Raw genomic sequence first — 14,171 nt, 5'->3', positions numbered from 1 at the left:
AAAGAACTATGAGTATGAATCCTTGCAGTCACGGAAGCTTCAAATCTAGAATTCAGAGAGGGGGTTGACCGTTGAGGTTGATCAACGGCGGGGTTCAGAGAGGGGGTTGACCGCTGGGGTTGATCACCGGCGGGGTTCAGAGAGGGGGTTGACCGCTGGGGTTGATCACCGGCGGGGTTCAGAGAGGGGGTTGACCGCTGGGGTTGATCACCGGCGGGGTTCAGAGATGGGGTTGACTGGTGGAGTTGTTCAATGATGGGGTTCACTCACCGCTGGGGTTGTTTCAACAGCGGCGGGGTTCAGAGAGGGGGTTGACCGCTGGGGGTGTTCAACGGCGGGGTTCAGAGAGGGGGTTGACCGCTGGGGGTGTTCAACGGCGGGGTTCAGAGAGGGGGTTGACCGCTGGGGGTGTTCAACGGCGGGGTTCAGAGAGGGGGTTGACCGCTGGGGGTGTTCAACGGCGGGGTTCAGAGAGGGGGTTGACCGCTGGGGGTGTTCAACGGCGGGGTTCAGAGAGGGGGTTGACCGCTGGGGGTGTTCAACGGCGGGGTTCAGAGAGGGGGTTGACCGCTGGGGGTGTTCAACGGCGGGGTTCAGAGAGGGGGTTGACCGCTGGGGGTGTTCAACGGCGGGGTTCAGAGAGGGGGTTGACCGCTGGGGGTGTTCAACGGCGGGGTTCAGAGAGGGGGTTGACCGCTGGGGGTGTTCAACGGCGGGGTTCAGAGAGGGGGTTGACCGCTGGGGGTGTTCAACGGCGGGGTTCAGAGAGGGGGTTGACCGCTGGGGTTGTGTTCATCGCCGGGGTTCAACGGCGGGGTTCAGAGAGGGGGTTGATCGCTGGGGGTGTTCAACGGCGGGGTTCAGAGAGGGGGTTGACCGCTGGGGTTGTGTTCATCGCCGGGGTTCAACGGCGGGGTTCAGAGAGGGGGTTGACCGCTGGGGTTGATCAGCTGTGGGGTTCAGAGAGGGGGTTGACCGCTGGGGTTGTGTTCATCGCCGGGGTTCAACGGCGGGGTTCAGAGAGGGGGTTGACCGCTGGGGTTGATCACCGGCGGGGTTCAGAGAGGGGGTTGACCGCTGGGGTTGATCAACGGCGGGGTTCAGAGAGGGGGTTGACCGCTGGGGTTGATCACCGGCGGGGTTCAGAGAGGGGGTTGACCGCTGGGGTTGTGTTCATCGCCGGGGTTCAACGGCGGGGTTCAGAGAGGGGGTTGACCGCTGGGGTTGATCAGCTGTGGGGTTCAGAGAGGGGGTTGACCGCTGGGGTTGTGTTCATCGCCGGGGTTCAACGGCGGGGTTCAGAGAGGGGGTTGACCGCTGGGGTTGATCACCGGCGGGGTTCAGAGAGGGGGTTGACCGCTGGGGTTGATCAACGGCGGGGTTCAGAGAGGGGGTTGACCGCTGGGGTTGATCACCGGCGGGGTTCAGAGAGGGGGTTGACCGCTGGGGTTGATCACCGGCGGGGTTCAGAGAGGGGGTTGACCGCTGGGGTTGATCACCGGCGGGGTTCAGAGAGGGGGTTGACCGCTGGGGTTGATCAACGGCGGGATTCAGAGAGGGGGTCAACAGCAGGGTACAGAGTTTGACAGCACTCCCCCCTCATCCCCCTCCCCCCCTCCCCTTGTCCCCCTCTCCCTCCCCCCCCTCTCTCCTTGCCCCCCCTCTCCGTCACCCCCCCTCTCCGTCACCCCCTCTCCCTCCCCCCCTCTCTCTCCCTCCCCCTCTCTCCTTGCCCCCCCTTTCTCCTTGCCCCCCCTCCCCCTCTCTCCTTGCCCCCCCTCTCCCGCCCCCCTCTCCCTCTCTCCCCCCCTCCCTCCCTCCCCCCCTCTCCCTCCCCCCCTCCCTCACCCTCCTCCCCTTGCCTCCCCCCTCTCCCCCTCTCACTTGCCCCCCCCCTCTCTCCCTCCTCCCCCTCCCTCCCCCCTCCCCCTCTCTCCTTGCCCCCCCTCTCCCTCCCCCCCTCCCCCTCTCTCCTTGCCCCCCCTCTCCCTCCCCCCCTCCCCCTCTCTCCCTCCCCCCTCTCCCCCTCTCCCTGCCCCCCTCCCCCCCTCTCCTTGCCTCCCCCCCTCCCTCTCCCTCCCCCCCTCCCCCTCTCCCCCTCTCTCCTTGCCCCCCCTCTCCCTCCCCCCCTCCCTCACTCACCCCCCCCCTCACTCCCCTCCCTCTCCCCCCCTCCCCCCCTCTCCCTCTCTCCTTGCCCCTCCCCCCCTCCCTCTCCTTGCCCCCCCCAGTGGGTACCTTTCCCACGGGGGCAGCAGCCTGCTGTCTGCGCTGCTGTTTGCGACGCTGCTCTGGCTGCTGCTGGTGCTGCTGCTGCGCCTGCTGCTGCGCCTGCTGCTGTCGTACCACGCCTGGATCTTCCATCCTCACCGCAAGGCCACCCTGCTCACACGCGCATGGCTGGTGAGGAGCGGGGAGGGTGAGGGTGAGGGGGGGTGAGCGAGTGAGAGGGGTGAGGGAGGGTGAGTGAGTGAGAGAGGGTGAGGGAGGGTGAGTGAGTGAGAGGGGGTGAGGGAGGGTGAGTGAGAGGGGGTGAGGGAGGGTGAGTGAGTGAGAGGGGGTGAGGGAGGGGGTGAGACAGGGGGGAGGGGGTGAGAGAGGGTTAGTGAGTGAGAGGGGTGAGGGAGGGTGAGTGAGTGAGAGGGGTGAGGGAGGGTGAGTGAGAGGGGGTGAGGGAGGGTGAGTGAGTGAGAGGGGGTGAGGGAGGGGGTGAGACAGGGGGGAGGGGGTGAGAGAGGGTGAGTGAGTGAGAGGGGTGAGGGAGGGTGAGTGAGTGAGAGGGGTGAGGGAGGGTGAGTGAGAGGGGGTGAGGGAGGGTGAGTGAGTGAGAGGGGTGAGGGAGGGTGAGTGAGTGAGTGAGAGGGGTGAGGGAGGGTGAGTGAGAGGGGGTGAGGGAGGGTGAGTGAGTGAGAGAGGGTGAGGGAGGGTGAGTGAGTGAGAGGGGTGAGGGAGGGTGAGTGAGAGGGGGTGAGGGAGGGTGAGTGAGTGAGAGGGGGTGAGGGAGGGGGTGAGACAGGGGGGAGGGGGTGAGAGAGGGTGAGTGAGTGAGAGGGGTGAGGGGGTGAGTGAGTGAGAGGGGGTGAGGGTGATGTTCCATCCTCACCGCAAGGCCACCCTGCTGACACGCGCATGGCTGGTGAGGAGCGGGAGGGTGAGGGAGGGTGAGTGAGTGAGAGGGGTGAGGGAGGGTGAGTGAGTGAGAGGGGGTGAGGGAGGGGGTGAGAGGGGGTGAGGGAGGGGGTGAGAGAGGGGTGAGGGGGTGAGAGAGGGGGGTGAGTGAGGGGGGTGAGGGAGGGGGTGAGAGAGGGGTGAGGGGGTGAGAGAGGGGGGTGAGGGAGCGGGGGGGGTGAGGGGTGAGGGGGGGTGAGTGAGTGAGAGGGGTGAGGGAGGGTGAGTGAGAGGGGGTGAGGGAGGGGGTGAGAGAGGGGTGAGGGGGTGAGAGAGGGGGGTGAGTGAGAGGGGTGAGGGAGGGGGTGAGGGAGGGGGTGAGAGAGGGGTGAGGGGGTGAGAGAGGGGGGTGAGGGAGCGGGGGGGGGGTGAGGGGTGAGGGGGGGTGAGTGAGTGAGAGGGGGTGAGGGAGGGTGAGTGAGTGAGAGGGGTGAGGGAGGGTGTGAGAGAGGGGTGAGGGGGTGAAAGAGGGGGGTGAGTGAGAGGGGTGAGGGAGGGGGGTGAGGGAGCGGGGGGGGGTGAGGGGTGAGGGAGGGTGAGTGAGTGAGAGGGGGTGAGGGAGGGTGTGAGAGAGGGGTGAGGGGGTGAGAGAGGGGGGTGAGTGAGAGGGGTGAGGGGGTGAGTGAGTGAGAGGGGGTGAGGGTGATGTTCCATCCTCACCGCAAGGCCACCCTGCTCACACGCGCATGGCTGGTGAGGAGCGGGGAGGGTGAGGGAGGGTGAGTGAGTGAGAGGGGTGAGGGAGGGTGAGTGAGTGAGAGGGGGTGAGGGAGGGGGTGAGACAGGGGGAGGGGGTGAGAGAGGGGGGTGAGTGAGAGGGGTGAGGGAGGGGGGTGAGGGAGCGGGGGGGGGTGAGGGGTGAGGGAGGGTGAGTGAGTGAGAGGGGTGAGGGAGGGTGAGTGAGAGGGGGTGAGGGAGGGTGAGTGAGTGAGAGGGGGTGAGGGAGGGGGTGAGAGAGGGGTGAGGGGGTGAGAGAGGGGGGTGAGTGAGAGGGGTGAGGGAGGGGGGTGAGGGAGCGGGGGGGGGGTGAGGGAGGGTGAGTGAGAGGGGTGAGGGAGGGTGAGTGAGTGAGAGGGGTGAGGGAGGGTGAGTGAGAGGGGGTGAGGGAGGGTGAGTGAGTGAGAAGGGGTGAGGGAGGGTGAGTGAGTGAGAGGGGGTGAGGGAGGGGGTGAGACAGGGGGGAGGGGGTGAGAGAGGGGGGTGAGTGAGAGGGGTGAGGGAGGGGGGTGAGGGAGTGGGGGGGGGTGAGGGAGGGTGAGTGAGAGGGGGTGAGGGAGGGTGAGTGAGTGAGTGACAGGGGGTGAGGGAGGGGGTGAGAGAGGGGTGAGGGGGTGAGAGAGGGGGGTGAGTGAGAGGGGTGAGGGAGGGGGGTGAGGGAGCGGGGGGGGTGAGGGGTGAGGGAGGGTGAGTGAGTGAGAGGGGGTGAGGGAGGGGGTGAGAGAGGGGGGTGAGTGAGAGGGGTGAGGGAGGGGGGTGAGGGAGCGGGGGGGGTGAGGGGTGAGGGAGGGTGAGTGAGTGAGTGAGAGGGGGTGAGGGAGGGGGTGAGACAGGGGTGAGGGGGTGAGAGAGGGGGGTGAGTGAGAGGTGTGAGGGAGGGGGGTGAGGGAGCGGGGGGGGTGAGGGGTGAGGGAGGGTGAGTGAGTGAGTGAGAGGGGGTGAGGGAGGGGGTGAGACAGGGGGGAGGGGGTGAGAGAGGGGGGTGAGTGAGAGGGGTGAGGGAGGGGGGTGAGGGAGCGGGGGGGGTGAGGGGTGAGGGAGGGTGAGTGAGTGAGAGGGGGTGAGGGAGGGGGTGAGGGAGGGGGTGAGAGAGGGGTGAGGGAGGGTGAGTGAGTGGGAGGGGGTGAGGGAGGGGGTGAGGGGTGAGGGGGTGAGTGAGTGAGAGGGGGTGAGGGTGATGTTCCATCCTCACCGCAAGGCCACCCTGCTCACACGCGCATGGCTGGTGAGGAGCGGGGGGGGGTGGTGAGGGTGAGGGGGGGTGAGGAGGAGGGGGGGGAGTGAGAGGGGTGAGGGAGGGTGAGTGAGAGGGGGGGGGGGGGTGAGGGTGAGGGGGGGTGAGGAGGAGGGGGGGGAGTGAGAGGGGGTGAGGGAGGGTGAGTGAGAGGGGGGGGGGGTGAGGGTGAGGGGGGGTGAGGAGGAGGGGGGGGAGTGAGAGGGGGTGAGGGAGGGTGAGTGAGAGGGGGGGGGGGGTGAGGGTGAGGGGGGGTGAGGAGGAGGGGGGGAGTGAGAGGGGGTGAGGGAGGGTGAGTGAGAGGGGGGGGGGGTGAGGGTGAGGGAGAGGGGTGAGGAGGAGGGGGAGTGAGAGGGGGAGTGGGAGGGAGAGTGGGAGGGGGTAAGGGAGGGGGTGAGGGGTGAGGGTGAGGTGAGGGGGGGTGAGGGTGAGGGAGGGTGAGTGAGGGGGGGTGAGGGTGAGGGAGGGTGAGTGAGTGAGAGGGGGGGGGGGTGAGGGAGGTGAGGGAGGGGGGAGAGGGGGGAGTGAGAGGGGGAGTGGGAGGGGGTGAGGGAGGGGGTGAGGGTGAGGGGGGTGAGGGTGAGGGAGGGTGAGTGAGAGGGGGGTGAGGGAGGGGGTGAGGGAGGGGGTGTGAGAGGGGTGAGGGGGTGAGAGAGGAGGGTGAGTGAGAGGGGGGGGGTGAGGGTGAGGGAGAGGGTGAGGAGGAGGGGGAGTGAGAGGGGGAATGAGAGGGGGAGTGGGAGGGAGAGTGGGAGAGTGGGAGGGGGTGAGGGAGGGGGTGAGGGAGGGGGTAAGGGAGGGGGTGAGGGGTGAGGGTGAGGTGAGGGGGGGTGAGGGTGAGGGAGGGTGAGTGAGGGGGGGTGAGGGTGAGGGAGGGTGAGTGAGAGGGGGGGGGTGAGGGAGGTGAGGGAGAGGGGTGAGGGAGAGGGGGAGTGAGAGGGGGAGTGGGAGGGGGTGAGGTGAGGGGGGGTGAGGGTGAGGGGGGGTGAGGGTGAGGGGGGGTGAGGGTGAGGGAGGGTGAGTGAGAGGGGGGTGAGGGAGGGGGTGAGGGAGGGGGTGAGGGAGGGGGTGAGGGAGGGGGTGAGGGAGGGGGTGAGGGAGGGGGTGAGGGAGGGGTGAGGGAGGGGGTGAGGGAGGGGGTGAGGGAGGGGGTGAGGGAGGGGTGAGGGGGTGAGGGAGGGGGTGAGTGAGAGGGGTGAGGGGGTGAGTGAGTGAGAGGGGGTGAGGGTGATGTTCCATCCTCACCGCAAGGCCACCCTGCTCACACGCGCATGGCTGGTGAGGAGCGGGGAGGGTGAGGGAGGGTGAGTGAGTGAGAGGGGTGAGGGAGGGTGAGTGAGTGAGAGGGGGTGAGGGAGGGGGTGAGACAGGGGGGAGGGGGTGAGAGAGGGTGAGTGAGTGAGAGGGGTGAGGGGGTGAGTGAGTGAGAGGGGTGAGGGAGGGTGAGTGAGTGGAGGGGGTGAGGGGGTGAGGGAGGGGGTGAGACAGGGGGGAGGGGGTGGAGGGGGGGTGAGGGAGCGGGGGGGGGGTGAGGGGGTGAGGGAGGGGTGAGTGAGTGAGAGGGGTGAGGGAGGGTGAGTGAGAGGGGGTGAGGGAGGGTGAGTGAGTGAGAGGGGGTGAGGGAGGGGGTGAGAGAGGGGTGAGGGGGTGAGAGAGGGGGGTGAGTGAGAGGGGTGAGGGAGGGGGGGTGAGGGAGCGGGGGGGGGTGAGGGAGGGTGAGGGAGGGTGGAGTGAGAGGGGTGAGGGAGGGTGAGTGAGTGAGAGGGGTGAGGGAGGGTGAGTGAGAGGGGGTGAGGGAGGGTGAGTGAGTGAGAAGGGGTGAGGAGGGTGAGTGAGTGAGAGGGGGTGAGGGAGGGGGTGAGACAGGGGGGAGGGGTGTGAGAGAGGGGGGTGAGTGAGAGGGGTGAGGGAGGGGGGTGAGGGAGTGGGGGGGGGGTGAGGGAGGGTGAGTGAGAGGGGGTGAGGGAGGGTGAGTGAGTGAGTGACAGGGGGTGAGGGAGGGGGTGAGAGAGGGGTGAGGGGGGTGAGAGAGGGGGGGTGAGTGAGAGGGGTGAGGGAGGGGGGTGAGGGAGCGGGGGGGGTGAGGGAGGGTGAGTGAGTGAGTGAGAGGGGGTGAGGGAGGGGGTGAGACAGGGGGGAGGGGGTGAGAGAGGGGGGTGAGTGAGAGGGGGTGAGGGAGGGGGGGTGAGGGAGCGGGGGGGTGGGTGAGGGTGAGTGAGGGGGGTGAGTGAGTGAGTGAGAGGGGGGTGAGGGAGGGGGTGAGGGAGGGGGTGAGAGAGGGGGGTGAGTGAGAGGGGTGAGGGAGGGGGTGAGGGAGCGGGGGGGTGAGGGGTGAGGGAGGGTGAGTGAGTGAGTGAGAGGGGGTGAGGGAGGGGGTGAGACAGGGGTGAGGGGGTGAGAGAGGGGGGTGAGTGAGAGGGGTGAGGGAGGGGGGTGAGGGAGCGGGGGGGGGGTGAGGGGTGAGGGAGGGTGAGTGAGTGAGTGAGAGGGGGTGAGGGAGGGGGTGAGACAGGGGGGAGGGGGTGAGAGAGGGGGGTGAGTGAGAGGGGTGAGGGAGGGGGGTGAGGGAGCGGGGGGGGTGAGGGGTGAGGGAGGGTGAGTGAGTGAGAGGGGGTGAGGGAGGGGGTGAGGGAGGGGGTGAGAGAGGGGTGAGGGAGGGTGAGTGAGTGGGAGGGGGTGAGGGAGGGGGTGAGGGGTGAGGGGGGTGAGTGAGTGAGAGGGGGGTGAGGGTGATGTTCCATCCTCACCGCAAGGCCACCCTGCTCACACGCGCATGGCTGGTGAGGAGCGGGGGGGGGTGGTGAGGGTGAGGGGGGGTGAGGAGGAGGGGGGGGAGTGAGAGGGGGGTGAGGGAGGGTGAGTGAGAGGGGGGGGGGGTGGTGAGGGTGAGGGGGGGTGAGGAGGAGGGGGGGGAGTGAGAGGGGGTGAGGGGAGGGTGAGTGAGAGGGGGGGGGGGGGGTGAGGGTGAGGGGGGGTGAGGAGGAGGGGGGGGAGTGAGAGGGGGTGAGGGAGGGTGAGTGAGAGGGGGTAAGGGAGGGGGTGAGGGGTGAGGGTGAGGTGAGGGGGGGTGAGGGTGAGGGAGGGGTGAGTGAGGGGGGTGAGGGTGAGGGAGGGTGAGTGAGTGAGAGGGGGGGGGGGGGGTGAGGGTGAGGGAGGTGAGGGAGGGGAGGAGAGGGGGGAGTGAGAGGGGGAGTGGGAGGGGGGTGAGGGAGGGGGTGAGGGGTGAGGGGGGGTGAGGGTGAGGGAGGGTGAGTGAGAGGGGGGTGAGGGAGGGGGTGAGGGAGGGGGTGTGAGAGGGGTGAGGGGGTGAGAGAGGAGGGTGAGTGAGAGGGGGGGGGGGTGAGGGTGAGGGAGAGGGGTGAGGAGGAGGGGGAGTGAGAGGGGGAATGAGAGGGGGAGTGGGAGGGAGAGTGGGAGAGTGGGAGTGGGTGAGGGAGGGGGTGAGGGAGGGGGTAAGGGAGGGGGTGAGGGGTGAGGGTGAGGTGAGGGGGGGTGAGGGTGAGGGAGGGTGAGTGAGGGGGGGTGAGGGTGAGGGAGGGTGAGTGAGAGGGGGGGGGTGAGGGAGGTGAGGGAGAGGGGTGAGGGAGAGGGGGAGTGAGAGGGGGAGTGGGAGGGGGTGAGGTGAGGGGGGGTGAGGGTGAGGGGGGGTGAGGGTGAGGGGGGGTGAGGGTGAGGGAGGGTGAGTGAGAGGGGGGTGAGGGAGGGGGTGAGGGAGGGGGTGAGGGAGGGGGTGAGGGAGGGGGTGAGGGTGAGGGGGGGTGAGGGTGAGGGAGGGTGAGTGAGAGGGGGGTGAGGGAGGGGGTGAGGGAGGGGGTGAGGGAGGGGGTGAGGGAGGGGGTGAGGGAGGGGGTGAGGGAGGGGGTGAGGGAGGGGGTGAGGGGGGGGGTGAGGGAGGGGGTGAGGGAGGGGTGAGGGGGTGAGGGAGGGGGGGTGAGGGGGTGAGGGAGGGGGGTGAGGGGTGAGGAGCGGGGGGGGGGGGTGGGGGGTGAGGGGGTGAGGGAGAGAGGTGACGGAGGGTGAGTGAGAGGGGGGGGTGAGGGTGAGGAGGAGTGGGAGTGAGAGGGGGTGAGGGAGGGGGGTGAGGGAGGGGTAAGGGAGAGGGTGAGAGAGGGGTGAGGGAGGGGGTTGAGGGGTGAGCGAGGAACGGCCATTGTGGACCCGTGTGTGTGTCTGTGTGTGTATCTGTGTGTCCGTGTGTCTTTGTGTGTGTGTGTCGGTGTTGGTGAGTCTGTGAACCCGTGTGTGTGTGTCTGTAGGTGTGTGTAGGTGTTGATGAGGCTTTGGACCTGCGTGTGTGTGTGTATCTGTCTGTGTGTGTGTGTAGGTGTTGGTGAGGCTGTGAACCTGTGTGTGTGTATCTGTGTGTGTATCTGCCTGTGTGTGTGTGCGTGTCTGTGTGTGTAGGTGTTGGTGAGGCTGTAAACCTGTATCTGTGTGTGTGTGTATCTGCGTGTGTGCCTGTGTGTGTGTGTGTATCTGTGTGTGTGTGTATCTGTGTATCTGTGTGTGTGTCTGCGTGTGTGTGTGTATCTGTGTGTGTGTTTGCGTGTGTGTGTGTCTGCCTGTGTGTGTGTATCTGTGTGTATCTATCTATCTGTGTGTGTGTGTATCTTCCTGTATCTGTGTGTGTGTATCTGTGTGTATCTATCTGTGTGTGTATCTTCCTGTATCTGTGTATGTGTATCTGTGTGTGTGTGTATCTGTGTGTCACTGTGTGTCACTGTGTATGTCACTGTGTGTGTCTCTGTGTGTGTCACTGTGTGTATCTATCTGTGTGTGTGTCACTGTGTGTATATATGTGTGTGTCACTGCATGTATGTATGTGTGTATGTATGTATGTCACTGTGTGTGTATCTATCTGTGTGTCACTGTGTGTGTGTGTATCTGTGTGTGTGTGTGTCACTGCGTGTATCTATCTGTGTGTCACTGTGTGTGTGTGTCACTGTGTGTGTGTGTCACTGTGTGTGTGTGTATCTATCTGTGTGTGTGTGTCACTGTGTGTCACTGTGTGTGTCACTGTGTCACTGTGTGTGTGTGTATCTATCTGTGTGTGTGTGTGTCACTGTGTGTCACTGTGTCACTGTGTGTGTGTGTATCTGTGTGTGTGTGTGTATCTGTGTGTGTGTGTGTCACTGCGTGTATCTATCTGTGTGTCACTGTGTGTGTGTCACTGTGTGTGTGTGTCACTGTGTGTGTGTGTATCTATCTGTGTGTGTGTGTCACTGTGTGTCACTGTGTGTGTGTCACTGTGTCACTGTGTGTGTGTGTATCTATCTGTGTGTGTGTGTCACTGTGTGTGTGTGTGTATCTATCTGTGTGTGTGTGTCACTGTATGTCACTGTGTGTAGGTGCTGGTGAGGCTGTGAACCTGCCTGTGTGTGTATCTCTGCGTGTGTGTGTCACTGTGTGTCTATCTATCTGTGTGTCACTGTGTGTGTGTGTATCTGTGTGTGTGTGTGTCACTGTGTGTATCTATCTGTGTGTCACTGTGTGTGTGTCACTGTGTGTGTGTGTCACTGTGTGTGTGTGTATCTATCTGTGTGTGTGTGTCACTGTGTGTCACTGTGTGTGTGTCACTGTGTCACTGTGTGTGTGTGTATCTATCTGTGTGTGTGTGTGTGTCACTGTGTGTGTGTGTATCTATCTGTGTGTGTGTGTGTGTCACTGTGTGTCACTGTGTGTGTGTCACTGTGTGTGTGTCACTGTGTGTGTGTGTATCTATCTGTGTGTGTGTGTGTCACTGTGTGTGTGTGTATCTATCTGTGTGTGTGTGTGTGTCACTGTGTGTCACTATGTGTAGGTGCTGGTGAGGCTGTGAACCTGCCTGTGTGTGTATCTCTGCGTGTGTGTGTCACTGTGTGTCTATCTATCTGTGTGTCACTGTGTGTCACTGTGTCACTGTGTGTGTGTATCTATCTGTGTGTGTGTGTGTCACTGTGTGTCACTGTGTGTGTGTCACTGTGTGTGTGTGTGTCACTGTGTGTGTGTGTGTGTGTATCTATCTGTGTGTGTGTGTGTCACTGTGTCACTGTGTGTGTGTCACTGTGTCACTGTGTGTGTGTGTATCTATCTGTGTGTGTGTGTGTCACTGTGTGTCACTGTGTGTGTGTCACTGTGTGTGTGTGTGTCACTGTGTGTGTGTGTGTGTATCTATCTATCTGTGTGTGTGTGTGTCACTGTGTGTCACTGTGTGTGTGTCACTGTGTCACTGTGTGTGTGTGTATCTATCTGTGTGTGTGTGTGTCACTGTGTGTCACTGTGTGTGTGTCACTGTGTGTGTGTCACTGTGTGTGTGTGTATCTATCTGTGTGTGTGTGTGTCACTGTGTGTCACTGTGTGTGTGTCACTGTGTGTGTGTGTGTGTCACTGTGTGTGTGTGTGTGTATCTATCTATCTGTGTGTGTGTGTGTCACTGTGTCACTGTGTGTGTGTGTATCTATCTGTGTGTGTGTGTGTGTCACTGTGTGTCACTGTGTGTGTGTCACTGTGTCACTGTGTGTGTGTATCTATCTGTGTGTGTGTGTGTGTCACTGTGTGTCACTATGTGTAGGTGCTGGTGAGGCTGTGAACCTGCGTGTGTGTGTATCTCTGCGTGTGTGTGTCACTGTGTGTCTATCTATCTGTGTGTCACTGTGTGTCACTGTGTGTCACTGTGTGTATCTGCGTGTGTGTGTATCTGCCTGTGTATCTGCCTGTGTGTCTCTGTGTGTGTATCTATGAGTGTGTGTCTCTGTGTGTGTGTCACTGTGTGTATGTGTATCTATCACTGTGTGTGTGTCACTGTGTGTGTGTAGGTGCTGGTGAGGCTGTATCTTTGTGTGTATCTGTCTGTGTGTGTGTCACTGTGTGTGACTGTGTGTCACTGTGTGTATGTGTATCTATCACTGTGTGTGTGTGTATCTGCGTGACTGTGTGTATCTGCGTGACTGTGTGTGTGTGTGTGTAGGTGCTGGTGAGGCTGTTCTCTGTGTGTGTGTGACTGTATGACTGTATGTGTGTGTGTGTAGGTGCTGGTGAGGCTGTTCTCTGTGTGTGTGTGACTGTGTGTGTGTGTGTCACTGTGTATGTATGTGTGTATGTGTGACTGTGTGTATTACTATGTATGTGTGTGTGTAGGTGCTGGTGAGGCTGTTCTCTGTGTGTGTCACTGTGTGTGTCACTGTGTATGACTCTGTGTGTCACTGTGTATGACTGTGTGTGTGGTGTAGGTGCTGGTGAGGCTGTTCTCTGTGTGTGTCACTGTGTGTGTCACTGTGTGTGTCACTGTGTGTCACTGTGTGTGTGGTGTAGGTGCTGGTGCGGCTGTTCTCTGTGTGTGTGTGTGTATCACTGTGTGACTGTGTGTGTATGACTGTTTATGTGTGTGTGTGTATGTGTGTATGTATGTGACTGTGTGTAGGTGCTGGTGCGGCTGTTCTGTGTGTGTGTGTGTGTGTCACTGTGTGACTGTGTGTGTATGACTGTGTATGTATGTATGTATGTGTATGACTGTATGTGACTGTGTGTAGGTGCTGGTGCGGCTGTTCTCTGTGTGTGTGTGTATGTGTATGACTGTGTATGTGTGTGTGTATGTGTGTATGTGTGACTGTGTGTATTACTATGTATGTGTGGTGTAGGTGCTGGTGAGGCTGTTCTCTGTGTGTGTCACTGTGTGTGTCACTGTGTATGACTGTGTGTGTCACTGTGTATGACTGTGTGTGACTGTGTGTGTCACTGTGTGTGTCACTGTGTATGACTGTGTGTGTCACTGTGTGTGTCACTGTGTATGACTGTGTGTGTCACTGTGTGTGTCACTGTGTATGACTGTGTGTGTCACTGTGTATGACTGTGTGTGTGGTGTAGGTGCTGGTGAGGCTGTTCTCTGTGTGTGTCACTGTGTGTGTCACTGTGTATGACTGTGTGTGTCACTGTGTATGACTGTGTGTGTGGTGTAGGTGCTGGTGAGGCTGTTCTCTGTGTGTGTCACTGTGTGTGTCACTGTGTATGACTGTGTGTGTCACTGTGTATGACTGTGTGTGTGGTGTAGGTGCTGGTGAGGCTGTTCTCTGTGTGTGTCACTGTGTGTGTCACTGTGTATGACTGTGTGTGTCACTGTGTATGACTGTGTGTGTGGTGTAGGTGCTGGTGAGGCTGTTCTCTGTGTGTGTCACTGTGTGTGTCACTGTGTATGACTGTGTGTGTCACTGTGTATGACTGTGTGTGTGGTGTAGGTGCTGGTGAGGCTGTTCTCTGTGTGTGTCACTGTGTGTGTCACTGTGTATGACTGTGTGTGTCACTGTGTGTGTCACTGTGTGTGTGGTGTAGGTGCTGGTGAGGCTGTTCTCTGTGTGTGTCACTGTGTGTGTCACTGTGTATGACTGTGTGTGTCACTGTGTGTGTCACTGTGTGTGTGGTGTAGGTGCTGGTGAGGCTGTTCTCTGTGTGTGTCACTGTGTATGACTGTGTGTGTGGTGTAGGTGCTGGTGAGGCTGTTCTCTGTGTGTGTCACTGTGTGTGTCACTGTGTATGACTGTGTGTGTGGTGTAGGTGCTGGTGAGGCTGTTCTCTGTGTGTGTCACTGTGTGTGTCACTGTGTATGACTGTGTGTGTCACTGTGTGTGTCACTGTGTATGTGGTGTAGGTGCTGGTGAGGCTGTTCTCTGTGTGTGTCACTGTGTATGACTGTGTGTGTGGTGTAGGTGCTGGTGAGGCTGTTCTCTGTGTGTGTCACTGTGTGTGTCACTGTGTGTGTGGTGTAGGTGCTGGTGAGGCTGTTCTCTGTGTGTGTATCACTGTGTGACTGTGTGTGTATCACTGTGTGACTGTGTGTGTATGACTGTGTATGACTGTGTGTGTGTGTGTATGTGTGTATGTATGTGACTGTGTAGGTGCTGGTGCGGCTGTTCTCTGTGTGTGTGTGTATCACTGTGTGACTGTGTGTGTATGACTGTGTGTGTATGTGTGTATGTGTGTGACTGTGTGTAGGTGCTGGTGCGGCTGTTCTCTGTGTGTGTGTGTGTGTGTATCACTGTGTGACTGTGTGTGTATGACTGTGTGTGTATGTGTGTATGTG

At 61.6% G+C, this 14,171-nt stretch overlaps 1 protein-coding gene across 1 annotated transcript in view; it reads left to right on the top strand.

The window, feature by feature from the left end:
* Window positions 1–2,226: 2,226 nt before the first annotated feature.
* The window catches only part of LOC144953985 (carnitine O-palmitoyltransferase 1, liver isoform-like), a gene marked incomplete at its 5' end in the record, with an annotated part of 89,795 nt that continues 77,850 nt past the window's right edge, over window positions 2,227–14,171 (top strand). Inside the window, one exon of the mRNA XM_078884579.1 lies at window positions 2,227–2,403. Coding sequence (XP_078740705.1) covers window positions 2,227–2,403 — 177 coding nt within the window. The remainder of the gene's footprint in view (window positions 2,404–14,171) is intronic.

This window comes from Lampetra fluviatilis, unplaced genomic scaffold (assembly GCF_964198595.1).
Source record: "Lampetra fluviatilis unplaced genomic scaffold, kcLamFluv1.1 SCAFFOLD_261, whole genome shotgun sequence".
NCBI lineage: Eukaryota > Metazoa > Chordata > Hyperoartia > Petromyzontiformes > Petromyzontidae > Lampetra > Lampetra fluviatilis.
Note: the sequence above shows the minus strand (reverse complement) of the source record. Positions and strands in the feature narration are given on the sequence as shown.